General features: G+C 52.7%; 1 protein-coding gene and 1 long non-coding RNA gene across 6 annotated transcripts in view; one reads left to right on the forward strand and one right to left on the reverse strand.

The window, feature by feature from the left end:
* Window positions 1-5,298: 5,298 nt before the first annotated feature.
* On the reverse strand, window positions 5,299-7,680 carry LOC132688216 (uncharacterized). Its single transcript, XR_009614446.3, has 2 exons — window positions 6,995-7,680; window positions 5,299-5,518 (listed from the first exon to the last, which is right to left on the reverse strand). It is a non-coding gene; the product is annotated as an uncharacterized LOC132688216 (long non-coding RNA).
* Window position 7,681: 1 nt separating this feature from the next.
* PEMT (phosphatidylethanolamine N-methyltransferase) overlaps window positions 7,682-26,817 on the forward strand; it is an 85,059-nt gene continuing 65,923 nt past the window's right edge. The window contains exons 1-3 of one of the 5 annotated variants that reach the window (XM_081791175.1): window positions 16,161-16,288; window positions 16,472-16,583; window positions 23,256-23,363. In XM_081791175.1, the coding sequence (XP_081647301.1) occupies window positions 23,271-23,363 (93 nt within the window). In that variant the 5' untranslated portion in view covers window positions 16,161-16,288; window positions 16,472-16,583; window positions 23,256-23,270. Of the gene's footprint in view, window positions 7,827-16,158; window positions 16,289-16,471; window positions 16,584-18,409; window positions 18,515-23,255; window positions 23,364-26,817 lie in introns of those variants that run through there. The other 4 variants (XM_060647088.3, XM_060647084.2, XR_009614443.2 and 1 more) reach the window with 4 other exon arrangements.

Genomic DNA, 26,817 nt, shown 5'->3' on the forward strand with positions numbered 1-26,817 from the left:
AGTTGATAAAAAAAAAATGATTACATGTGGGGTGCTTGGGTGGCTCAGTTGGTTAAGCATTCGACTTCGGCTCAGGTCATGATCTCACTGTTCATGAGTTCGAGCCCCACAGCAGGCTCTGTGCTAACAGCTCGGAGCTTGGAGCCTGCTTCAGATTCTGTGTCTCCCTCTCTCTCTGGCCCTCCCCCACTCGTACTCTCTCTCTCTCAAAAATAAATAAACATTAAAAAAACAATTACATATAAACAGACAAGGCAAATGCTGGGAAACGATAATAGGTAAACCAAGGTGAAAGGTATATGGGTTTATTGTATAATTCCTGCAAGTTTTTGGGGGGTTGGGAAATTTTCCAGGTAGAAAAGTTTTTAATCACTTAAAATGTGCAGCAGTCTGGTTCGTGTCATTAAGAAGTTCAAGAGATTGTTAAAGATTAAGGCTCATGAGTCTTTTTGAAAGAAGGCACAGGAAGTGCATTGGTAAATAGTGCAAATAAAACAGTATTCTAATCAGAAAGGAAAGCACTTGGGGAAAATGCCCCAAATTGTAAATAATGGGAGAAAAAAACCAAATTAAGTAAGGTATAATTATTCAACTATTAAATCAATGTAAATATGTTTGGAATAATAATATTCGCTGCGGGCAGGTCAGGGAAATGGAAACTTCACCCTTCTGCAGAGGCACAAAGCCTTATTTATTTTTTATTGAAGTATAGGTGATGCATGATGTTGTGTTAGTCTCAGGTGTATGACATCGTGATAGGACAAGTCTGTCCATGTGCTGTGCTCACCGCCAAGTGTAGCGACCGTGGGTCACCACCCATCGCTATTTTTTTCAACACCACGGACTGTATTCCCTATGCTGTGCCTTTTATCCCGGTGACTTCTTCATTCCAGAGCTGGAAGCCTGTATCTCCCCCTCCCTCTTCACCCCCTTTGGCTCATCCCCCCCAACAGCTCCCTCTCCCCTCTGGCAACCATTGATTTGTTCTCTGTATTTATGGATGTTTCTGCTTCTTGTTTGTTGGTTCATTTGTTTTGTTCTTTGGATTCTGCATATAAGTGGAACCATATGGCCTTTGTCTTTCTCTGTCTGACTCATTTCTCTTAGCAGAATGCCTTCTAGGTTCATCCATGTCGCTGCTCTCCTTGGGAAAGGAGTTTGGCTGTCTGGACCCTTTGCCTCTGGGGGTGAATCCTAAGGAAATAATCCTAAACCAGACTTCACGCATTAAGATGACCCATGTGCCCCAAGAGGCAATGTCTTTGCTGAGGCCTCTCAACCCTCAGTTCTCATTGCTTTCCAGCCTCCTTCCTCGGTGCACCCCTGCTGAGATTTCCAAGTCACCTTCTAGCATTTGGGGCCACGACTGCCTGTTCCTGTACCCGTGGCAGCCCCTGTTTGCCTCCCCAGCACTCAGTAGCGCTCAGAGCTCCGCCCCCACCCCCACCAGAGTGTTTCTGGAACCAAGCCAATAAATGGGAAATGCCATCTTCTCCTAGAGTCCAGTCACTCGCCATTCCCCGGCCACCGTTGCTTGATTGGGGTGGGTCACCTGACCCAAAGGTATAGTTCTCACACCCTCAGCCACCTGGATGGACACCTGGCTCGCGTGGAAGCAACTGGATCTCATTTCTGAGGTTTATTGTTTTTTAGGATTTTATGTTTCAAATGTTTAATTTTGAGAGAGAGAGAGAGCGAGCAGGGGAGCAGCAGAGACAGAGGGGGACAGAGGATCCGAAGCGGGCTCCATGCTGACAGCCCGACGCAGGGGCTCAAACCCATTAACTGTGAGATCACGACCTGAGCTGAAGTCGGACGCTCAACCGACTGAACCACCCAGTCGCCCCTTTTAGGATTTTATGTTTAAGTAATCTCTACACCCAATGTGGAGCTCGAATTCACAACCTGGGGATCAAGAGTCGCCAGCCAGGTGTCCCTCATCTTTGGGGTTTAAAAAACAAACGTATTATCTAATTTCCAGACGTTGGGAGATGTTCCAAACATTGGGATTTGCTTGCTAGCTTAATCCCAGTGTTTAGGAAAATAAACTATGTGATTGGAATCCCTTGAAATCTGTTGAGATTTGCTTTATGCCCCAGCATATGGTTGATTTTGGCAAATGTTGTATATGACCTTGAAAAGAATATATGTTCTGCACTTGCTGGAAGGACATTTTTTTTTTTTTTTTTTTTAAGTAGGCTCCACGCCCAACATGGGGCTTGAACTCACGACCCTGGGGTGGAGTCAGGTATTCTACTGATTGAGCCTGCCAGGTACCCTGAGGGCCATTTCTGAGGAGCTCATGGTATAGAGCTGGCTTGTCATGTTCGTCATGTTCGAATATGTAGCCCCACAGGGTTTTTCCTGCTTTTCCCCTCAGTTACTGAGACAAACATTTTAACCCCACAAGATATTTTTATTAGTTTCACCATCTAACTTATTTTTTTATTTTTAATGTTTTTTATTTTTTTTTAAATTATTTTTTATTTATTTTTTTAATTTTTTTTTTAACGTTTTATTTATTTTTGGGACAGAGAGAGACAGGGCATGAACGGGGGAGGGGCAGAGAGAGAGGGAGACACAGAATCGGAAGCAGGCTCCAGGCTCTGAGCCATCAGCCCAGAGCCCGACGCGGGGCTCGAACTCACGGACCGCGAGATCGTGACCTGAGCCGAAGTCAGACGTTTAACCGACTGAGCCACCCAGGCGCCCCTAATGTTTTTTATTTTTGAGAGAGCGAGAGAGAGAGAGAGAGAGAGAGAGAGAGAGACAGCAAGCGGGCATGAGTGGGGGAGGGGCAGAGAGAGAGGGAGACCCAGAATCCGAAGCGGGCTCCAGGCTCCGAGCTGTCAGCACAGAGCCTGACGCGGGGCTTGATCTCGAGAACCGTGAGAGGGTGACCTGAGCCCAAATCGAGCTGGACGCTTAACTGACTGAGCCACCCAGGCGCCCCCCTCTTTGTTTCCATTTTTGAGGGACGACTTCACTGGACTCAAATTCAGTTTGGGCCTTCCTTCACCCAGTGATTCATTTGGTACATTTGACGAGTGCCTGACCGGTGCTGGGTGTGTGCCAGGTGCTAGAGATCCAGTGGTGGCCAAAGCAGGAAATGCCCTTGCTCTCCAAGAAGAGGAGGGAAGGGTGTGCCTGACAGGGAACAGGAGGTGCAAAGGCCTGGGGCTGGAAGCAACTGAGAAGAGGTCAGTGTGGCTGGAATACAGACAGCAAGAACTGAAATGGCGGGGCCATATGGGACCTCTGGAGGCCATGGTGAGGACTAATGACTTACCTCAGTCCTTAGAGGAGTAGTCAGGCTTCTTAGAAAAGATGAAGCTTTAACTGGACCTTGAAGGGTGGATGTGATGGGAAGAAACAGAGAAAGGAGCAGAAGCACGATGTGTTTTGAGCATTGAGTATTTGGATAAGTGCTGATCCTGCGCTGGATCCTGTGCTGGGCTTTTTTATGTCGTTTCCTCCGTCCTAGGGAGGCAGGGTTGCACGGTGGTAAAAGGCCAGGGCTGGCTTTGGGCTGGCTGGCTTGAAGCGCATCACTTACTCAGCTGTCTGCCTGTGGGCCAGTCCCTTCCCCAGAAGTTGGTTCCCTCATTTGGAAAGCCGGAATAACACTCCCCGCCTCACAGGGCAGTTCCGAGGCTTAAGCTGAGTCTGCAGCTTTGTAAGAGCTTGAAGAGCTTGGCTGTTTGTTTTAATTGGTAGAGTTTTCTCTTCTGCTGAGCATCAGAGAGGGTAAGTCACTTGCCCCAGGCCCACAGCCAGAAAGTTGGGGGGGAGGAGGACTTCGAGTCTCACTTGCTGCTTTGATTTCCTACTCACAGATCCCATCCCTCTCAGCTTTCCATGGACAGGGTCGCTGGGGCCCAGAAAAGTGGTTTGCCCAAGAACACCCCAAATGTGGGAGTGGTAGAACCATTCATTCATTCATTCATTCATTCATTCCTTATTGAGTGCCTGCTTTATGCCAGGCATGATCCAGATGCCACGGAGAGAGTTGTGTATAAAAGGGATAAGAATCTCCATCCTCGTGAAGCTCACATTCTAGCGAGAGGGACAGATACTACACAGAATAAATAAGTAAACTAAATCAATTTGTTAGATGACTATAGGGGCTGTGGAGGGAAATAAAGTTGGGAAGAAGATGGAGACTGGAGGGGGAGGTTGACATGTTCATAGAGCAGAAAGGTGATACTCGACCTGAAGGAGGTGAGGGAGGGAGCTCTGAGGACATTGAGGGAGCAGCATTCCAGGCAGAAGGCGCAAGGCAGCGTGTGCAAAGGCCCTGAGGCGAGGGTGTGCCTGGGGTGTTCCAGGAACCACAGAGAGGCCAGCAGGAAGGCAGGGGTTGTCTGCTCTGTGGACGCCAAGGGGTCAGGGATGCCCTGCTAGTACCCACTCCTTGCTGGCCTTCAATGGATGGATTCAGGTGAGCCCTCTTCTCAGCCATAGGTCGTCGCTGGGAGAGAGGCTCCTTCCTGAGCCTGGCGAGGAAGGGAGGGTTTACTCATTACCACTAGCACTGCCCTGCCCCAGCTCCCACCCCGGCTCCCGCTGAACCTGCTCCTCTCTGGTTCCTGGACACTCCTCGGGCACAGTGGGGACAGGGGGGCCTGAATACAGGAGGGAGGTATTGGGCATTGTGGCTATGACTCCTCATTACCCTCCTGTTTTTATTTTTATTTATGTATTTTGAGAGAGAGTGTGTGCGCGTGGCGGGGTGGGGGGGGGGCGTGGGGTGATAGAGGGACAAAGAGCGAGAATCCCAAGCAGACTTCATGCTCGTCGATAAGCCTGACACAGAGGCTAGATCTCATGACCATGTGATCATGACCTGAGCCGAAATCAAGAGTGGGATGCTTAACTGAACCACCCAGGCGCCCCATCGTCCTGGTTGTAGACAGCATGCATGAGGTCTCCAGTGCATGATGCCTACTCCCGCCCCCCCATCCCTGCCCCCACCCCCCTCCCCAGGCTGTCTGCTCTGCTGGCTTCTCACCCCCTCTCTTCCTGGGAACTCAGTGGGCCTCTGAGCTGGGCTGGCCCTAGACCCCAGCATGTCCATGAGGGTAATGAATGTGATCTAAGAGCTGAGCCTCCGTTATATACAGAAGAGGCAGACAAACATTTGTTGAGAACCCACGGCACGTTGGGTGCTTTTGTGCTTATTACCGACGCTAATCCCCGTGTCAGTCTTGCTCAAGAGATATTATGCCTATTTTGTGATTCAGAATAGGGAAAGGCTTCAGTTTTACCCAAAGTCACCCAACATGCAAACGCTGATAAAATAGAAGCCCATTTTAGTGATTACTGGGAGCCACGCAGCCAGATCCAAGGCCAGGGGAGGGTAGGGAGAGGAGGGGAAGGCAATGAAGAAATGAAGAAGTGGCTTTTAGTTTTGATCTCCTTTTGTAGCAAGTGTCCAGCCACTGGCCAGCAAGGTCATCAGCAGATGTTTGCCCTGGAGCCGACTAGGAGATGTTGTGTGATAAATGGCTTCCCATATCTGAAGAGTAACCAAGGGGCAAAGAGAGATAACCCTGAGGGTGGAAAAGAGCTCTGTTTGTTACCACTTCAGGAAGGGTGACTTTGGGTTTGTATCATTAATACATACCCTGTTCAACAGTGGAGCGGGCTACTTTTGGGAGTGATGAGTCTCCCATCACTTGGGGCATGTAAACAGAAGTGGCTTTTCTATTTGCCAGGGATGCTGAGAAAGGAATATTCCAGTGAGAGAGGTTGGCCTGGATGATTTCTGCAAGCTTTCAGACCTGGGAGTTTTCCAATGGTCGAGCAAAGCCTTCTGCCCCAAACTATCTTCCGCAGGAGGCTTTTGATCTGAACAGCCCCAATCACATTTGAATCTGCAGTCTGGCTTCTCTATGCCTGGGTGTTTTCTTTTCACAGAAGGTGGCAGGGGGTGGATTAAGGGTGGAGGAGTGGATTTTTCTAGTTGCATCAGCTCTGGTGTGACCTCTGACATTTACCTTTCTTTGTTCCCAGATAAACCAAACACACACAAACTAATTTTTCTGGCTTCATAAAACAACCAGAGCAGCCAGGTAGGTCAGGAGAAAACTGGAGCTTCGGCAAAGTAGACAGGTGGTGGGGGTAGGGGAAAGGCCCTTAGGAGCACTCCACCTTGGCAGGCTCCCCAGAACGGACTCTGGGTCCAGGAGGCCCTGCCTGGACACCCCGAGGAAGAGAGCCCTCCCGACTCTTGTAACTAACTGATCAGGAGGCAAACCAGCTTTTGAGCACCTGTTGGGTACTCAGCTCTGTTGTGGCCAGTGGTAATTAAGTGCTTCCCGTGGGTCAGATCATGTGTGCTGAGTTTCACTGACATGTATTTCCCTTTTCCTTTGGAGGAAACTGAAATTTGCCCATAGTCATACAGCTAGTGCATGCTCCAAAGCCAGCGTCCTTCCTGCCCTTCCTGTCTTGTTGGTGGACCTGCTCCATCCTAAGGATGTGGTCAAGGTTGGGACTAGGTGTAAAGCAGTCAGCACAGGGGCAAGCACACCAGGGCTAAGGGGGAGAGAAGCAAGCCACCCAAATCAGGAAGCAGCTGGCCTTGCAAACGTCCTGCATGGGCTGGCAGCTTGCTGGGTGACTGCACAAATCTCTGGGAATCTGAGTCTATTTCCCTATATATGTAACACCCGGCTACAGAAGGGGCTCTCTGGGACCTGACCATCTAAAACCCCACCTACTTTTCTAAACTTCCTTCCCATTCTAGTGGGCACCTCCTCCACCACCACTCCACAGATCATCATCCCTTTCTGGATTCCTGAAATATCCCTAGTCCTGTCCTGTCTCCTGGCCTTTGCACATACTGCCTCTCTTCCCAATTTGTCCTGCCCTCAGACTTCACATGCCTTGCACCTTCTCCTGTGTTCAGGCCTCCCTCAAGGGATTCTCAGGCACTTTGCCTTGTCATCATCTGACCCAGCCCCCAGTTTCCTTCCATCATAGAACTTACCCAAGTTATAATCCGTTATTCATGTTTTGTCTCTTCCATTAGGAAACAGTGAGGGCAGGGACCTGTGTTGTTCCCTACTGTACCCGCAGTACACAGACAAGTTCAGCAAGCACCCGGTGAGTGTACCAGAAAATGAATGAACAAAGAAGTGGAGGAGGTGTCTCTGACCGAGCCAAAGAATAGGGAGGCCGCAGGGGCGGGGGCCCAGGGTCCCGAGGAGTAGCCTCTGCTGGAGGCTACAGAGTGTGCTCGTCCTGTACCGCCTCTGGGCGAAAGCAAATTTCAGAAGGGGGCTGGGGACCCCGAGCCTGGGCCAAAGTCCAAGTCCGCAGGGGGCTGCGCAGGAAGCTACTTATACCTAGGACCCGCAGCCGCCGCCTCCGAGCCCCACCGCCAGCCAAGGACAGGGAAGCCAGGTCAGTTGCGGGCCGGGTGCGGGAGCGGGGACCGAAGGGTCTAGGCGACAGCCGCCTCGGAACTGGCAGTCACTGCGGCGCACGACCCTGGGACGTATAGCTCTGGGCTCCGCGAGATGCCGTCGCGAGCTCCAGGAAAGTGGCGATTCGCGAGGACAGGAGACTACATTTCCCAGAAGGCCGGGAGGAGTTGGGGTCACAGGCAAAGCGCCCCGGGCGGCAGAGCTTCCCGGCACGACAGGGCGGCTTCGGGCGGGGGGCGGGGGGCGAGTTGGCGGCGGCCGCGAGGCCCCGGCGTAGGCTCTCTAGAGGCGGCCCGGCTGAGAGCATCTGGCGGCCCGGGAGCGGAGCCTATGAGCAGCTCGGTGGCGGGGCCGGACTGCTGCGGAGGCTTCGGCAATGTTGACTTTAGACAGGTACTGATCGGGCCGCGCGGCTGGGGAGGCGGGGAGAGGGATCCCGCTGCCAGGTGGGTCTTCCGGGCTCTGCCGCCGCCGCCGCCAACGCCCAGTGGGCGGGGCCAGCCGTTACCAGGCAGCGGGGGCGGGGCGCGGTGGGGGCGGGACTGCGCGCTCGGGGGCGGGGCGCTGGCGTGTGCGCGCGTGCGAGAGGGATCGTGGATGTCACAGAACGAGTTCCTGAGATTTTGTGTGTGGGGGGCGGGGTGTGTGTGTGTGTGTGTGTGTGCGCGCGCGCCTCTGGGATTGTGTGGTCAGTTGCCCCAAGAGTGTGTGCCCTGAGTGTGAGTGTGTGGGACTGGGACTGGGCGTGGAAGCGTGTGAGGGAGGCCACGCAGGTGTATTTGGGAGTGTGCGTGGTGGCAGCATGTGGCTGTGTGGGACATGGGAGGCCCCTGCCGCAGTTGCATCCCCCCTTTCCCGGGCTGGAGGCCAGCTCTGCAGCGAGCGGAGTTAAGAGAAGGGTTTGCACCCTGGCATCTCCACCCCCTGGCGCTGAGCCGGCTGCAGAGCGTCGCCTCCTTCCCGGGTGGATGGGTGGAAAGAGTTTACAGCCTTTCAGTGTTGTGCTAGGATGGGGTGGGATGGGCCCTGCTGGCTGGAGACCCAGCTGCCCGAGTCAGCCCCTTTGCAAAGTTATAGGCCAGAGAGTTTGTGTGTTCTTGCTGTCTCTCCCCAGACTCCCCATTCTAATGGCTGTTCCTCTCCAGGGTGTTCCCTCCTGTCAGAGCAGCTTCCTTTCCACCTTCCCACCTTTCCACCTGTTTCACTTGTCAGCCATTCTCTAAGGAGCCCGGGAGATGTGCCTCTGCCCCAAGCGGCCTTTCTTTAATCTAGAGCATCTTCCCCCCTTTATTCATTCACTGATACAGCCAGTCTTTGAGAACTTTGAGAGGCAATAAGCCCAGAAGCATAGAACCTTCTCTGATGGGGGTAAAACTGGTCAATGTTTTAAAGAGTAGCTGGTGGAGAGGTGGGATTGAAATCCCTATATCTGTGAGGAGTTGACCTGCAATCTGAGACCCGAGTGATAAGCCAGCGGGGCCAGATGCCGTGGGTGGAGGGACAGCAGGGCAAAGGCCTTGAAGGGGGGGGAGTATTTGTTCATCCAACAAAGAGCAGGCTAGCATCTGACCCTGAGAGAGTGCAGGATGACTTCAAGTGGATAGGTGGCCTCATGAGGATGATGTTATCCCATGGAATCCTTATGCTCTTTTTTTTTTTTAATGTTTATTTATTTTTGAGAGAGAGAGAGACAGAGCGTGAGTGGGGGAGGGCAGAGAGAGAGAGGAAGACACAGAATCGGAAGCAAGCTCCAGGCTCTGAGCTGTCAGGACAGAGCCGGACGTGGAACTCAAAGTCGTGAACTGCGAGATCATGACCTGAGCCACAGTCGGACGCTCAACCAAGTGAGCCACCCAGGTGCCCCCTTACGCTCATAAACCGTAAATGGCCATCCAGGGATCTCTGGGCCACATGGTCCGTGGTGGGACTGCGATTCTTGTGTTCTGCCTTAGCAAGCGTTAGGAGTTTGGAATGCCAGAGGGACCCGGCTTAGGAGGCGGATGCTTCCTGGATGAATGACTCCGGGTGGAAGGGTGGGTCACCGCTGACCTGAGGTGGGACGTCTTTGAGCCAGAGGCCACCACGGGAGGGGGCAGCGGGCCCAGCACAGGCCCAGTGGAATGCTAGGGTGCTGCCGGCTAATCTGAGCAAGGCCTGTGTTCTAGACCTGGCTGCAGGGGTGAGAATCAGCCACGGGGAGGGGATGATTAACTGGGTGTGTGTGGGAAGGGCTTTTCCGCTCTCTCCCTTCCAGAGCTTGGTGGGGCTGTGCGGTCGGAGAGAACGGGGAGTGTTTCCAGGGACAGGTCAGGGTGACCCTAGCTGACTAAAATTCAGTTTTTTCCACTGCTGTTGATACAGATAAGCTTCCTGTTACCGAAGGATTTTTTTCTTAAACACGACAACAACACAACATTACTATGTATTTGTCTTGTGGTAGTTCTCCTCCTTCAATCAAAATCTCTCTGTTTTTTTTAATGTTTATTTTTTATTTATTTTGAGGTGGGGAGGGGCAGAGAGAGAGGGAGAGAGGGAATCCCAAGCAAGCTCCACACTCAGCAGGGAGCCCGATGCGAGGCTCAATCCCATGACCCTGGGATCGTTACCTGAGCCGAAATCAAGAGTTGGATGCTCAACCGACTGAGACGCTCAGGCGCCCCCCAAAATCTCTGGTTTTAATCAGTCCCTGGCCCAAGTGAGCACCAAGGTTTCTCTTCACTCCATGGACATCTGTGCTAGCCCAGCACCATCCGATAGAAATAAAATATGTCCCGTTTATCATTTAAGCTTGTCTAAGGGGCACTTGGGTGGCTCAGTTGGTTAAACGTCCGACTTCAGCTCAGGTCATGATTTTGAAGTTCATGGGTTCGAGCCCTCCCATTGGTCTCCGTGCTGACAGCTCGGAGCCTGGAGCCTGCTTCAGATTCTGTGACTCCCTCTCTGCCCTTCCCCTGCTCAGCTCTCTGTCTCTCTCTCTCAAAAATAAAATAAACGTTAAAAAAAAAAAACAAACTTGTAGCCACATTTTAAAAAGTAAAAAGAGGGGCGCCTGGATGGCTCAGTCAGTTAAGTGCCTGACTCTTGGTTTTCGGCTCAGGTCATGATCTCATGGTTCATGAGTTCGAGCCCCCTGGTGGACTCTGTGCTGACAATGCAGAGCCTGCTTGGGATTCTCTCTCCCTGTCTCTCTGCCCCTCCCCCACTGGTGCCCTTTCTCTCTCTCAAAATAAAATAAATAAACTTAAAAAATAAAAAAAAGGGGCGCCTGGGTGGCTCAGTCGGCTAAGCGTCCGACTTCAGCTCAGGTCACGATCTCACGGTCCGTGAGTTCGAGCCCCGCGTCGGGCTCTGGGCTGATGGCTCAGAGCCTGGAGCCTGCTTCCGATTCTGTGTCTCCCTCTCTCTCTGCCCCTCTCCCGTTCATGCTCTGTCTCTCTCTGTCCCCCAAAAAAATAAACGTTAAAAAAAAAATTAAAAAAAATAAAAATAAAAAAAAAAGAAATCAGTGACGTTACTTTTGACAGAACATTTTATTTAGCCTAATACCTGAAAAATATTATTTCGTCACGTGGCACACTGCAGGTTCTCAATAGCCACCTGTGGCAGGTGGCTGCCGTATTCGACGGAACAGGGCAGCCCTTGGGTACGACGCTCTTAACCAGCTAGTTTTTGTGCCTGTTCCAGCTGGTACGGAATGTTGGTTTTGTTTTTAAGTTCAAAAAGTCCCTCGTTGGGATGAGGAGTTGACCTGCTGTGACCTCACCGATCAAGGTTGTTCTTGGCCCTCCCTACCCTCCCTGCCATGGGATGCCAGAGCCCTGCTCCCCAGCCTGCCAGTTTGCTGTTCACAGGCAGGGACGCCTCCAGGACTCAGCAGATGGCTCCAGTGGGGCCTAGGGGTCCCGGCTTCTTGGAGAACCCAGTGTGGCAGGGCACAGTCACATGGGAGCCTCTCATGCCCTTTTCCTTTTTTTAAAAAAAAAAATTTTTTTTTTAAACGTTTATTTATTTTTTGAGACAGAGACAGAGCATGAACAGGGGAGGGGCAGAGAGAGAGGGAGACACAGAATCTGAAACAGGCTCCAGGCTCTGAGCTGTCAGCACAGAGCCCGACGCGGGGCTCGAACTCACAGACCGTGAGATCATGACCTGAGCCGAAGTCGGACGCTTAACCGACCGAGCCACCCAGGCGCCCCTCTCATGCCCTTTTCCGTACGGACTCACCTGCTCTCGTGAGCAGATGGATGGTGTCAGGTGTCAAGAGACGCGCTTCAGTTTCTGGATCTGTAAAATGGGGGCAACAGTTGTATGGTCCTCATTTGTGATACAGGAGCCCGAGTAAACCATTGGAGAAAAAATCCCTGTGGCAGGTGTGGGATGTCTTGACTGCCTTTCGGGGAAGATGCTTGCCTGCAAAGAAATTGTTTTTAAAGAATCTTTTGATGGTGGGGCACCCGGGTGCCTCAGTCATTTGAGCCTCTGACTCTTGTTGATTTCAGACCTGACCCAGGGTCGTGAGATCAAGCCCCGCGTTGGGCTCTGCACTGAGCGTGGGGCCTGCTTAAGATATTCTCTCTCTCTCTCTCTCTCTCTTTCTCTCTCTCAGCACCTGGGTGACTGAGTCCGTTAAGCATCTGACTCTTGGTCTTGGCTCAAGTCATGGTCTCTCAGTTCGTGAGTTCGAGCCCCACATCGTGCTTGCTGCTGTTAGCGTGGAGCTTGCTTGGGATTCTGTCTCTCCCTCTCTCTCTCTCTGCCCCTTCCTCACTCATGTATGCACTCTCAAAAATAAATATTTAAAAAATTAAAAAAAAAAGATTCTCCCTGTCAAATGAAATTTTTAAAAATCTTTTGATGCTATTACTTTATTTAAATAAATATCAGTCCATTTTATTGGATGACTTATTTTGTGAAGTTCCCGAGGACATACTTTTTATCTTCAGTATTTTGGATCAGTCAAGACAGGAGGGTTGGGGCTTTTTTCTGCCCCCATTGTAACCTTGGAGAAGTCATTTAAACTCACAGAACCTCAGTTTCTTCTGCTTCTGTTGAAATGATCATGCAGCTCTTCCTTATTTGGCTGCTAATGTGGGAATCACATTGATGCTTTGATTGTTGAACCAGCCCTGCATTCCGGGGGTGACTCAGGATCCTGATGTGTTAATCCTTTGTATATGTTGCTAGATTTGCTTTGCTTTGTTTTATTGTTGAGGATTTTGGTGGCTGTATTCATGAGGAGTATGGTTTGTTGTTTTCTTGTTGTGCCTTTGTGTGGTTTTAGTATTAAGGTAATGCTGGCCTCTTAGTGTGAGTTGTGAAATCATCCCTCCTATACTGATTTCTGGGGGAAATTGTGTGGTTTTGGTGTTATCTCTTCCTTAAATGTTAGTAGAATTCATCCAATGAAACCGTCAGGGCCTGGAGCTTTCTTTTTTGGAAGGTTTTTAAATGTGAATTTATTTTCTTTAGTAGATATAGGGCTATATCTTGAATGAACTTTGTTGGCTTATGTCTTTCCAAGATTGGACCATTTCATCTGAGTTGTTGACTTATGGGCATAAGCTCCTTTATTACCCCTCTAATGTTTGTGAGGTCAGTAGGGGAGGCCCCTCTTGTATTCTCGGTATTGGTAATTTGTGCCTTCCTTTTCCCTTGGTCAATGTAGCTAGAGACATTTTTTCCCAAAATACATGTTTTGGGTTTGATTTTTTTTTTTCCTCTGTGTATTTCTGTTTTCAGTTTGATTGATTTTTGCTTTTATTTTTTCCTTTTGCTTGCTTTGAGTTTAATTTGCTTCTCTTTCTCTATTATGTTAAGAGTGAAGCCTATGTTACTGTTTTGAGCCTTTTCTTTTTCATCAAGATAACACTTATCTCTTAGCCCTCTGGCCCGCAATTTCTGATACTGCATTTTCATTTTCGTTCAGTTCAAAATATGTTAAAATTTCCCTTCAGACTTCCCCTTTGACCCATGGATCATTTGGAAGTGTGTTCTTTAGCAAATATCTGTCTGTTATTGATTTCTAGTTTAATTCTGTCATGGTTCAGGAGCATTCTTTTATGCTTTCTGATTCTTTTATTTATTAAAAACTTTTTTAAGTTTACTTATTTATTTAGAGAGAGAGAGAGCACAAGTGGGGGAGGAACAGAGAGAGGGAGAGAGAGAGAATCCCAAGCAGGCTCCACGCTGTCAGCACAGAGTCTAAACCACGAGATCATGACCTGAGCTGAGATCAAGAGTCAGACGCTTAATGACCGAGCCACCCGGGTGCCCCCTGATTCTTGGAAATTTAAGATTTGTTTTACAGCCCGATTTGGTCTGTCTTGGTGGATGTTCCCATGCGCCTGGGAAGAATGTGTTTTGCTGTTATCGTGGGACGTTCTATGAACGTCAGCTAGGCCAAGGGGTTGACAGTATTGTTCAGGCCGTCCTCGTCGCTACTGATTTTCGCTCCTGCTGCTCCTACCTGCTCCCTCCTGCTTCCTAGCTGCTCCCTCAGTTCTGAGAGAGGTCTCCAACTGTCACTGTGGATTTGTCTGTTTCTTCTTTCAGTTCCGTCGGTTTTTTCTTCATGTGTCGGCCTCAGTTTTTTTTTTTTTTTTTTTCAACGTTTTTTATTTATTTTTGGGACAGAGAGAGACAGAGCATGAACGGGGGAGGGGCAGAGAGAGAGGGAGACACAGAATCGGAAACAGGCTCCAGGCTCCGAGCCATCAGCCCAGAGCCTGACTCGGGGCTCGAACTCACGGACCGCGAGATCGTGACCTGGCTGAAGTCGGACGCTTAACCGACTGCGCCACCCAGGTGCCCCTGTCGGCCTCAGTTTTTAATCTGCAAGATGGGCATGTCTCACAGTGTTGTCGTGTGGACTGAATAACACAGTAATAATAACTAACATCGATCCGACTGTGCCAGGTGCCAGACACGGTACTAAATGCTTTCTTCACATTATCTCATTTAATTCTCCTGACAGTCCTGTGAAGGAGGCACCGCTACCTCAAAGCTTATGGAGGGCAGGATACCTGGGTGGCTCAGTCAGTTTAGCACCAGACTCTTGATTTTCTCCTCAGGTCATGACCTCACGATTTGTGAGGTCGAGTCCCGAGTGAGGCTCTGTGCTAACAGTGTGGAGCCTGCTTGGGATTCTCTCCCCCCTCTCTCTGCCCCTTCCCCCACTTATTCATGCTCTCTCTCTCAAAAATAAATACATAAACATTAAAAAAAAACAAAGTTTACCAGGGCTCGTGGGGGGTGGCTCAGTCAGTTGAGCGTCCGACTCTTGATTTCTGTTCAGGTTACCATCTCATGGGTTCGTGGGATTGAGCCCCCACATCAGGCTCTGCCCTAGAGTGCGGAGCCTGCTTTCGCTGTCACTCTTTCTCTGCCCCTCCCTTTCTCTCTCTCTAAAAAAATAAATAAATAAACACGAAAAAAAATAAAACAAACAAACAAACAAAGCTTACTGAGGGCACTTGACTTGCCCAAGCTTATGAAGGGTTTGTGGAGCCCGACCAGGCTGGGATGCACCGTGTCTTAGGACTGTGCTCTCTGTCCTGCCTCATTAAAGCCACGGCTGGGTGCCCGGTAACTTCCCAGTGAAGGTCAGCTGGCTTATTGTCATGATTACTCTTAATATATGACACTTATTTAAATAAATGTACTCAGCAGCATCGGCCTAGTGGGGTGTGTCCAGGGCCCTTGAGGGTGAACGGAAGAAAAGGGGTCTGCAGCTCACGATCACGTTGCGGAGTTGAGAGGGCACCCAAGGTGAGGTGAGGGCCTTGAGAAGCCCGGGACCCGTGGATGCCACTCCCAGGCCCGGGGCTCACTGATGAGGGTGCACGGGAGCCGCCAGAGCGGTTTTGCACTTGGCCCGGGACACACGAGTTGAGTGAAGCATGAATGAACATCTTCCCCCTTCCTGAAAGGAGTTGCGGATTTGGGGGAATTAGAGCAGCTGCTGGCCATTTCTTTTTGTTGTGGGATTTAGGAGCGCTTCAAATGCCAGCTGGGGGCTACCTTTCTTGGATCCGTGTCCCCTCTCTACCTTTTCCTCAGGATGACTGTATTCCCGGAGGGCCTCTCCAGAAGAGGCGAGATGTCTGCCAGCAAAACAGAGGGAGGGGACAGAAGAGCCTCAGCCTTAGAAGCACCCTCTGCACCTCGTACTCTGATACTCGTTCTCTCCTCTGCCCAGAATGTGACCTTGGGGGCGAGGGGCAGTCTTGTCACCCCTACGTCATCAAAGAGAAACCCTGGGCTGAGACTGGTCACGGAAGGCCTGCCCAAGTGGTCCTTCCTGGAGGGTGGGGGTACCCTGACCCCAGCCCAGATTGTGAGCTGCCCGGAGACCTTCTTCTGAGCCAGATGCACCCCCCCACCCCGCCCCCGCCGCATGCAGAGGAGCTAAAACGAAGTTGGGAGCCTGCCTGAGTATAAAACTTCTTTCAGGAAAAAGACTCCAGCACATTCATTCTTGTGTCAGACACAGGGCTCTAACCAAAAGCTGCCCAGTAAATGTTGCCTGAATCGACCGAGAACGCCAGGGGCCCGCGGGGTCCCCCGGGACAGGCAGCCCCCACCCTCACCCCGCTCCTCCTGCCCTTTGCTGTCTGTGGTGTGTGGATCCCACTTGCGATCGATGTGACTTTGACTCTCTGGGCCTCTACTGTTTGTTTGGATGTCACAATGTGACCCTGGGTGCTGTTGACCTGCGGCGAATCCTTCCCTGAAGTGTCCTCAGAGCCTGTAGGCAGTACGGTGAAATTGCCATGAGCCGCTTCCTTGCCTACTCGTAGCGTTTCGGGAGCTGAGCCCATTCGTCCGTGACCTGAGTGGAATTCTTCCGAGGTTGGGTAGGTAGCGCCTCTCCTCTGTTCAAACACAGAGGTCTGCAGTCTGTGACCTTGGAGCCGAGTTCCATTCTTAGAATCAGCCGGTAGAGAAAGCCAGGATTTTTGCTGCTTTAACAAGATTGGGGCAGGGACGGGAGGGGTGCGGGACCCTCCCCTTAGTCAAGGCTGCCCACTTGTGTGCAGGGGTGACCGAGGGACCAGGGACCCAGGACGCTCCTGATCTGCTCAAGTGTGACCCGGGGTGTTTTGTTCTTTTCTGCTGATCCAGTTTTAGGAGGGAGGTCCGCCCTTTCAGGTGAGTTTTGGGAAGTGACGACAATCAGGAAAGGACCTTCAGGTCTCTGGAGTGGGAAGCCAGAAGGGCCTCCCCTCTGCTGCCCGGAATACCCCTGTGGACCATTAGTCATTCTCCCCTTCTGAGCAGGCCCTTCTCCAGGCAACGCAGATCCCCCACTCTCAAGGTGACCGAGGTGACTGGATGCTTCCTTCCCAGCAAGACAGTTTGACCCCAGGGCACGGAGACCTGGGTGGGAGCCGAGGTTTCGGTTTTAACCCGTTCAGCCCTAATTGGGGGATCCTGCTTGATGTTACCTGCTGCCAGCTTCGGCAGGTGTTAGCTGGTTAACCTTTCAGTACCTCAGTTTCCCTTCTCTGCTTCAGCTCCCACAAAGGGTGAAAGAAAGAAGCATATTTCTCCTGCTCCTCTGCTGTGTCTCTTTGGGAGCGTTCAAGACTTTTGTCCTTGCCCCACCGGCAGCAAGCAGTGGCTGCAGCACTTCTGAGTCCCAACAGAAAGCCCCAGTTTCTGTCAGGAATCCGGAAGGGCTGATCTGGCCAAGGCCTGGCTCTGCTCTCCTCCTGTGATCTGGGAGCTTCTCTGAGCCTTTGGCTTTCTTATCTGCAAAGTGGGCATTACGATAGTGCTTGCCGGGATGAGGTATGTGAACTTTAAATAAATGCTTTTTGATTGTGGTACCTGGCACCGTGAAGGTTCTTGAAGGAGGTCTTAGTCCTCGGACCCCCGCCCAGAGTAGGGCCTCCCTAGTAGATGCTCAGAAAGACATGGAGTTGAATCCTTAAAAATATCTGCCGCATTTCCAGAGGACGTTGTTTTCCCCCAAGGGCCTGGTGGGGAAATAGGGGACACAGTTCCCAGTTCCCAGGCTGAGGCTCTTGCTCACTTTCCTCCCTGGGGAGGTGTAATTTACACGCAGTGAAATGCCCAGACCTTAGCGCCCAGTTGGAAGGTCTGACACGCAAGCTCCTGACTGGCTGTCCAGGCTCCAGTTGAGATGGGGAATATTTCCATCACCCCAGAAAGTTCCCTGTGCTCCTCCCAGTCAGTGCCCCACCTTGCTTCCCAGGCGGTCACAGTCCAGGTGGCTGCGCCTTCTTAGGCCTGCACTGAACCACCGGTCCGGCTCTCTCCTGCTCAGTGTCCCCAGGCCTGGGTTTCCAGCCGTGACGCCCTGGCCATCGTCTGCACCCTCTCTCCAGCTACCTGGGACTCTGCTCTGTACCTCACGCTTTACCCTCTTTCCTCTGGCTTGGTCATGCTGGCACAGGGTCAGCCCGTGGGACGGGAGGCACCACGCTGAGGGCATGCCAGATTTGCCTGGGACTTTGGGATTTCTTGTCCTCAGCCAGCCACTAGCTCGCGGCAAAAAGTGATGAGGAGCTGGGAATCCCAAGGCAGCGCAGGCTGTGTGGGCATGGAACGGGGCCCTGAGAATCACACCCGCAGATAACGCAGTTTGCCTATCCTTGAAATGAGGATGCTGATGATGGCGGGGGAGAGGGCTGGAGGGAGGGCTGTGGGAGAGGATATTTTACTTCTCTGTACTTCGTGAGAATAGACCACTGCCAGCTGCAGACCCTGACTGTTGTTCTTTTTCATTGTCATGAGCAAACGCTGCCTTAACTGTGCTGGAGGGCAGGCGAACAGGAGCAGAGGGTTCTGGCTTAGAAGAATAGTGGCCCTAAAAGGGAGTCTGGCTAACAATAAAATCCTTGTCTGTCCCGTTGCCGTATGAATTCCCGTGGGAAGTGTCTGCTCTTGTGAAAGCTAGCAAGGGTGAAAAGTACATTTCACGTGTCAGGTGTGCTGGCCCTAAGCTCCGCTGTTTGATGATTCAGAGGGCAAGCCTGGGTCTTAGAGGACCTTTTGTGGGCAGCCGTGGGGGGATGGATCGTGAGGACGGCTGGCTTATAGAGTTGATAAATGGGGTGAGTAGTATCTGGAGGGGACGATGGGTAGTGGAATTCAGGGAAGGGGGAGTCAGGGCTTCAGAACTCCTAGTAATCCCTGGTGCTCCTCTCTACACACACCTCCCACCCAGCTGTACACCCTACGGACGGGCAGGCCCCACCCGGGGAGACTGACCTGTCTTGAAGAGATCCCATCCCTGGGGTTTCTGAGAACCTGAGAAAGCCCTACCCCGCCCCTGGTCTGGCCAAACCACCTCCCGCCAATGCCTGTGAACACTGCTTGATTTCCCAGTGTAAAAGATGCCGTAAAAATATTTCCGAAGCGCGGCGTCTGGGTGGCTGGTGAATCTGCGGCCTCAGAAGCAGAGGGATCCGCCAGCCGCCTGCCGGCTGTCCACCGGCAGAATCTCCACGGTGGCCATTTGGGCAATTTCCTGCCTTCAGTTTGAGACCAGGAGGGAGGGGATCGGAGTCCCAGGAGCACAGGCATCTGAGCTGGAGGGCCCCTTAGGGATGTACCTTTAGCCCCTGCGTTTTGCTCGTGATGAAATGAGAGCCACTCGTGGAAGATACGGAGAGGGAGGAAAAAAATGGCCCTTAGCCTGGAGGAACGATTATGCTATAGGGACAGATGACCAAATCCTCATAACAGGGTGGACACTAAGGGCACAAAAGAGAGGGCCATGGGTGAAGTTAGAGGAGAGGCTCCCACTGGGTCTTGAGGGATGAGTAGGAGTTTGCCTAGAGGTGTCAGAGGCGTGGAGAGTATTTCAGACATGTGCAGACCCATGGTAAAAGGGTCTGGAGCAAGGTGTTGGTGTGAGTGATGGGGTGGGGCAGGAAGGGTGGCAGGTGAGATGGACGCAGGGGAGTTCATCGCCTGTCAGTGAGCGCTGGGATGGGTGAGCCCAGGGCAGGGGAGGAGGCCTGGGGATCGGAGCATGGCAGGAGGTGAGGCATGGGAAGCTGGCTGGGGCTAGAGTGCCCCAGCCTGAGGGCAGTGGGATCAGTGGGGTCAACGGACATATCGGAGTCATGGACGAGAGGGGAGAAGGGTCAATGACGGGCAAGTTGTGGCCGGGTGTTGAGGGTTGAGATGGGGACCGGGGAGGAGGGGCAGTGAGGCAGGTGCTGCTCCGTAAGTGGCTGAGCAGGCCCAGAGCAGCACTCTGGTGGCTTCCCAGACCAGCTCTCCTTCCATCCCCCCCGAAACCCCACCCTCAGCCCCATCACAGACTCTCAATGGGCGGGTCCTTCCAGGCCCGGGTGCTTGATGAATGTTTCTTTTCACACAGAAGACAAGAACGCCCTTTGGTTCAGTCCCAGGTTCTAGAGGCTTTGGGGCTGAGGTGTGCGTGTCTCTCTCTAGGGTGGGCAGCCTGTTTTGAGGCCTGTTCTGGCTGTTTTGTCCTTCATGAGTGGCTCCGCCTCTCCTGGCGTGTGCTCCAGGGCAACTTGGAATTTCTGTCATGGCCCGAGGCTTCATGAGGGGCCCCGCCCTGAGAGCTTGGTACTGGCGCAGGGGGACCTCTGACCTGGGAGCAGACGGAGGAGGAAGCTGGAAGGCAGGCCAAGGGGTTTCCGGCCTCGTGGGTGTTGGCAGCGCCCGGGGTGCCCAGAGGCTGTGGTCGCTGTGAGGCCAGGGTCTGTTTGAATGTCACCCTTCCCCGTTCGCTGAGTGGGTCCTCCTGCGTCATTTGTTTATTAATAATGGGTTTGTGTGCCCATGTGGCCACTTTGCCCCTCAGTCACCTTATCCACGTGTTTACTTAGTGGTGCCTTTGTGGCTTTGCTGGTTCATTCATTGGGTTCATTCATTCTTAGCTTTGCCCTTGGCCTCGTAGAGGTGAAGGTTTGCCCTTGCCTGGGAAGGATGTGCCGGGCCGCGTCCTCCATGCTCAGTGACTTTCCAGAATCTTCCCACGCCACACTCTTGGGCACTGTCTAGATGGCAGGCTGAGTTAGGCCGGGAGAAGGGGGCTCGGTGAAGCAAGAGTTGGAGTAGAGGGGGCTGCTTGTCCTCCAGGGCTGGGTGACCTGTGGGGCCGACCAGGTCAGGAGCATTGCCTACTCAATCCCCAAGAAAGGTAGAGACGGAGATATTCCTTGAAAGGATACTATTAGGATCCCCAAACGAAGCGAAACAGAACAGAAAATACCATCAAAGCCAACATTATGAGGGGCACCTCGGTGGCTCAGTCGGTTAAGCGTCCGACTTCGGCTCAGGTCATGATCTCGCGGTCCGTGAGTTCAAGTCCCGCGTCAGGCTCTGTGCTGACAGCTCAGAGCCTGGAGCCTGTTTCAGATTCTGTGTCTCCCTCTCTCTGACCCTCCCCTGTTCATGCTCTGTCTCTCCCTGTCTCAAAAATAAATAAATAAAACGTTAAAAAAAATTTTAAAAAAAGCCAACATTATGACAACGCTGTCACTCTGATGGACTTAGACTTATTTTACAATTTAGGCTTATTTTTACTTTGATTTGACGTGGAGAGTCACCATATTTTCAGTGCATTGGCCCTCAAGTCCTTTCTAAAAGCAGAAAGAAAAAGTCCAGAGAATAATGTAGGGATACAGCAAATACTACTCGAAATCGGAAGTGTCCTACTATCTTTTTTTTTTTGATATTTATTTATTTTTGAGACAATGCAAGAGACAGAGTGCAAGCAGCAGAGGGGCAGACACAGGGAGACACAGAATCTGAAGTGGGCTCCAGGCTCCGATCTGTCAGCCCAGAGCCTGACGTGGGGCTCAAACTCATGCACCATGAGATCATGACTTGAGCCGAAGTCAGACGCTTCACCGACTGAGCCACTCAGGCGCCCCTATCTTTTTTTTTTAAGTTTTTATTTATTTATTTTGAGACAGAGAGAGAGAGAGAGAGAGAGCGTGCACCACCACCCCCCCCCCCCAAGACACACATGAGTGGGGGCGGGGCAGAGAGAGAAAGGGAGAGAATCCCAAGCAGGCTCCACACTGTCAGTGAAGAGTCTGATGCAGGGCTTGAACTCACAAACTGTGAGATCGTGACCGAAGTTGAAATCAAGAGTTGGGCTCTCTACTGACTGAGCCACCCAGGCCCCCCCTACCTTTTTTTTGAAGAAAGAAATCAGTGTTCCAAGTGTTCAGCTCTTCTATTTTCTTGTCCCCAGAGGCAGGATGTCGCAATTCTGCCTGTGGGGGGATGCACTGGGGCCGTGCCTGGAGACGTTTTTGGTTGTCGCAACTGGGGAGAGCTACCAGCACCCGGTGGGTGAAGGCCAGGGGTGCGATTTGAACACCCTAGGGTGCAGGGACGGCCTCGCCACAGAAAGTGATCCTGCCCCAAGTGTCCACAGTGGAGGGCAGGAGACCCCGCCACGGATGTGGCAAATAGTGTGAATGTGTTAGCATGTTGCATGCCAGTCTTTTTTTTTAAAACACACGCACAGAAAGAACATTTAGCACCATGTGGTTTGTGTTATTTTCTAAACGTGTATATATGCTGTGGGAAATCTACAGCTCTCTTTATTCATTTGACTTTTTTTTTTTTTTTTGAAATTTGTTTAAGGGATCTCTCCACCCAACATGGGGCTCAAACTCACGACCCCCAGATCAAGAGTCGATGCTCCCACTGACTGAGCCAGCCAGGTGCCCCTCATCTGACATGCTTTTCTTTAATGTTTATTTTTGAGGGAAAGAGAGAGAAAGACAGGGTGTGAGCAGGGGTGAGCAGAGAGAGAGGGAGGCACAGAATGCGAAGCAGGCTCCAGGCTCTGAGCTGTGAGCACAGAGTCCCATGCGGGGCTTGAACTCACGAACAGTGAAATCAGGACCTGAGCTGAAGTTGGACGCTTCACCGGCTGAGCCCCCCAGGCACCCCAGCACATGTTTTGAAGAACATCACAAGTCAGGGCGCCTGGGGGGCTCAGTCGGTGAAGCGTCCAGCTCTCGATCTCAGCTCAGCTCTTGATCTCAGGGTGGTGAGTTCAAGCCCTGCGCTGGGGTCCATGCTGGGTGTGAAGCCTACTTAAAAAAATATATATGTCACAAGTTGACACAAACGGCTAGTTTGTTTAAATTCTGTAGTTTCGCTCCGTTAGGAATGGGCCACCTTCCATTTATCCTTCTTCCACAGGTGGACAGCTAAGTGGTCATGCTTTTCATGACAGGCGTGCCAGATGGAAACATCTTTGCACATGCGCTTTGCACACTCATGGGCGTATCTCTGGGACAGGTGCTCGGGAGTGAGATCGCAGGCAGTAGGAACACAGCTTTCAGTTCACAACTTCCTCAGCGCTCAAGACTATCTGTCGTCAGGTTTGGCGAGAGGAGGCTCATTAATGTTGCTTCAGTTTGCATTTACCTGATTGCCAGCCCCTCGGCTTTGCTCCAAAGCCCTCTGCACGGTCCCAGTCACAGCACCTGGTGACCCAGACATTGGTCCTGGCGGGGTCACTCCCCCTGCAGGGTGCTGGCTGCTCATCCTCTCTCAGAGCCACCGATTTCCGGGCACGGTGTCCCCACACTCTGCTCTGCTGCTGCAAGCCCGGCCACCCTTCGACAGGGCACCACACGGCTGATTGGCTTTTGCCTTTTATCTTCCGTTTTATGATTACACAGTAGTAACCTTCGCTGGACTTGCCTGTGCCCGCGCCTCCTGGCGTGTTCCCGGAGGGTAACTTTGTTTCCGAGTTCCGGAGGCTTGTCACTCCTTGTCCCGCAGGTGGGGGCCGGCGGGGACTGGGCAGGTCTCCTGCTGACGCTGGCTGTGTCCCTGCAGGCAGACCTCTGCGTTATGACCCGGCTGCTGGGCTACGTGGACCCCTCGGATCCCTGCTTTGTGGCTGCCATTCTCACCATCACCTTCAACCCGCTCTTCTGGAATGTGGTAAGTACCCTGCGCCCATATTATCTGGGCCAGCTGCACGGACGGACAGATGGATGGCTCTTCCCTCCCCACGTCTGTCTCTGCCAGCGTGGAATCGTCCTTTCTGTTTCCCCATCAGTCTCAGAGCCCGGGTAGGGGATGCGGACCAGGGAAGCCCCTCATTTTGGGGATCCCACAGCATCCTGACAGCGACAGCCCTGGGCTGCTGTGGGCTGGGCCAGTGGGGCTGTCCTGTGATGCGGCTGCCCAGCTGTGCCCGACGATCTCAGCCTTCTCCTCGGTGAAGTAGACGGCCTCGGCTTGGGGGCTGCCTTCCTCCTCTGCCATGCTTCGCAGGGAAGCCGCTTTCTTGGGAATCCTCGCCCCCTCCGATGTGCTCCAGAAATGTGATTATTTGTCCTGAATGAGGCTTCCTGCAAGAGGGTTCGCACATCGCTGGACTTTGTGTGCTGGGTGGCAGTGAAAACAGGAGACAGAGCAGCACCCAGTTCTTCTGTGGGCCCAGGGGACGCCCAGGGGACGCTTGGAGCACGGAGAGCCGGGTGGGACCAGGCTGTGTGGGAAGGGGGCCCCGAACCCTCTGAGGAAGGTGTGGGAATGCAGGACAGTCTCTCCTGCTGTAGTTTTTCTCTGAGATGCCTCCTCCCCTGCCAGGATGTGGGGGAAGCTTGTGGGGTTTCTGGAAGCATGGAAAGGGGCGACAGCGGTGCCCCCTGAGGCTCCTGCCCTGTGCCTGATCTCGGGTTTGCTGATGCAGAGCCACGGACATCGTGTGATCACCCTTGAGGGTAGCCTGAAGAATAAGGCCAAGCTCAGCATTAGCAACACGCTGTTCCAGACTGTTTTCATTTCAGGTGACCACTTGGTCCCAGGGGCAGAACAGGACATGTTTTTCATCTGGTTTATGAGTTAGGTCTTTTCTCTATCTTGGGAGGTCGGAGGTGGGTGGGAGCGGGGGGTGGGGTGGGGGCGGGGCTGCTCATCTCAAGGAGGCCGCATTCGGAATGTTCTGTCCCTTCTCTGGCCGCCCTGAACACTCTGGGCCCACCCTGAGGTGGTTGGTGGTGCCCCCGGCTGAAGGCGACCTGAGGGGCGGGATGAGCTCTGAGGGCTTGCTTTGCCTAAAACCATTCCTCGGGCCTTCGGGGACCCCCGCCACACCCCACATGGGACCGCCTCCCTGTTCATTTCTGCTCTCCGTTCCTTCTCTGCCACTCACCGTCCCCACCCCCCAGCTTTCCTCCGGCAGCACAAGACAATGAAGGGTAAAAAGGGTATGTGGCAGGCTGAAAAATGGCCCCCGAAAGATGTCCACACCGCAATCTTTGGAACCTGTAAAGGTTTACCTTGGATGGCAGAAAAGGGGAGCTCTGCAGGTGTTAAGGATGTCTGGATGGGGAGATTGCCGTGGATTGTCGGGGTGGCCTGAAATGTAGTCACATGTGTCCTTATAAGGGTGGGGGGCAGAGGGAGATGTGAACACACTGGCTTTGGAGACTGAGGTGATACGGCCACCAGCCAAGGAAGGCGGGGCCACTGGTGGGGAAGGCGGGGCCACCAGAAGCTGGCACAGGCCAGGACTGGATTCTCACCTAGAGCCTCTGGGAGAGTGGGGCCCTGCTGGCTCCTTAATTTGGCCTAGAGATACAGATTTTGGACTTGTGGCCCACGGAGCTGTGAGAACGTGGATTCCTGTTGTTCTAAAGCACCTGGTTTGTGGTGATTGGTTACAGCAGCCGCAGGAAACTGGTGCAGAATATGAGACAGGTTGTTGGTCCCTGCGAGAAGAACCTGCAGTCGGCTAGGAGTGTGCGGTGCTCTCCCCTGTTCACCGTCCTCCCCCAGAAGGCCTGGCTTTGACCGCCAGTCCCACTGGCCTCCCCGTGCTGGGGGCTCGGCTCGCCGGCCTGCTGGGTGCGCAGTGGGTCCCCGGGACACTTTTTCATGCACAAGCCCCTTCCATTATTTCCCGCTGGGCCTTCCAACAGTGTGGTTTTGCAAGTTCATTTTGAAGTCACTTGGTGGCCCACAGCCAGGTTGAGGTGCTTAAGATTTGCGAGGCAGGCAGCCCGTGTCTGTGCGCTCGTCATAAGGCTTGTTTCTTTTGTCGTAGCGTTTGATTTGCCTTGTTTCTGCAGAAGTTGTACGCTGGCACAGTGTGTGGTCATTAGCGGGAGGGAGAGCTTTTCGGTCGGTTCAGAATGGGAGAAGTTATGGAAACATATTGTGGTTTAGCGGGCTGCCGCTGGCTGGGCAGTGGGAACGGGACCGGGAGGCTGGAAGAACTGGTCTGAGTGGGACCCCAGCTCTGTGACACCCTGGGGACGAGAATCCCAGCAGTAAGGGAGGTCGCACCTGTGAAAGCCTTTGATGAGCATTGATTCAGTCCTCCCTCCCCGTGCTTGGCCATTGTGCTGAGTGCGGTTCACGCAGGATTTCAGCTGATTGTCACAGCAAAGGCTGTTATTATCCCCTTGGGAGACCAGCCTCCAAGAGGTCCACTCATCTCTTACTTACTGATGGCCCACTGCATGCCAGGCGTGGGCGGCACACTGCCCTGGTTCTAAAGGAACTGACGTTCCAGGAGGCAGACACCGTGTGGGTAAAAACACGCACTGCATACAGCAGGATGGGGCTGGGGCGGGGGGGCGATGAGGCAAGGAAAGGGGGAAGCTGGTCAGGGCAGGGGTGACCTTTAAGCAGAAACCTGCCCTCGTGTGGGAGGGAGCCCTCGGGTATCTGGAGAAGAGGAAGCAAGTGCAAAAGTCCTGGGTGGTTTCAAGGCTGGAATCCGACAGAGAGAGCGTGGAGGGCGGCAGGTCAGGAAGGGGGCTGGCCTAACAGAGCAGGCCTTGTAGGCCGTGGGCAGCATGTGCGATGGTTTCTGAGTGGGGAGCCGTGGAATGAATGGCCTGATCTGACTCCGGTTTTCTAGGCTGGCGTGGGCTGGTAAGCGCAGATGAGGGGTGAGGGTGGGCCGAGGGCGGGGCTGGAGGCTGTCACAGCGCTTGCGACCCAATGGTGGCCTGGACCAGGGTGGCACCAGCAGGAGTGGGAGAAGTGGTCAGAGTCTGGGCATGATTTGAGAGCAGGAAGAGTCAACGGGATTTACCCTGGTTTGGTGGGGAAGTGCAAGAGAGTTCTAGTTGGGACCTAAGAAATAGGTATTTGGTCTTCAATCTGGCTCACAGCTCCCCGAACCCTTGAAATTTCCTAGGTGCTGAGTGTCATCAAGGTGTCTTGTGTGATGTTAATGAGGTGACTTATTAATGACTTATTAATGAGGTGACTTATTAATGAGGTGACTTATTAATGACTTATTAATGAGGTGACCCCCCCCACACCGTCCTAAGGACTGGGGAAGGGTGCAACCTTGTCAGAGGAACCAACCACCTGACCTCCGGGGAGGGGGGAGGAGCTGGAGGTCAGTTCAGTAGCCAATGGCTACCAAATA

Source organism: Panthera onca, chromosome E1 (genome assembly GCF_046562875.1).
Source record: "Panthera onca isolate mPanOnc1 chromosome E1, mPanOnc1 haplotype 2, whole genome shotgun sequence".
NCBI classification, from domain to species: Eukaryota; Metazoa; Chordata; class Mammalia; order Carnivora; family Felidae; genus Panthera; species Panthera onca.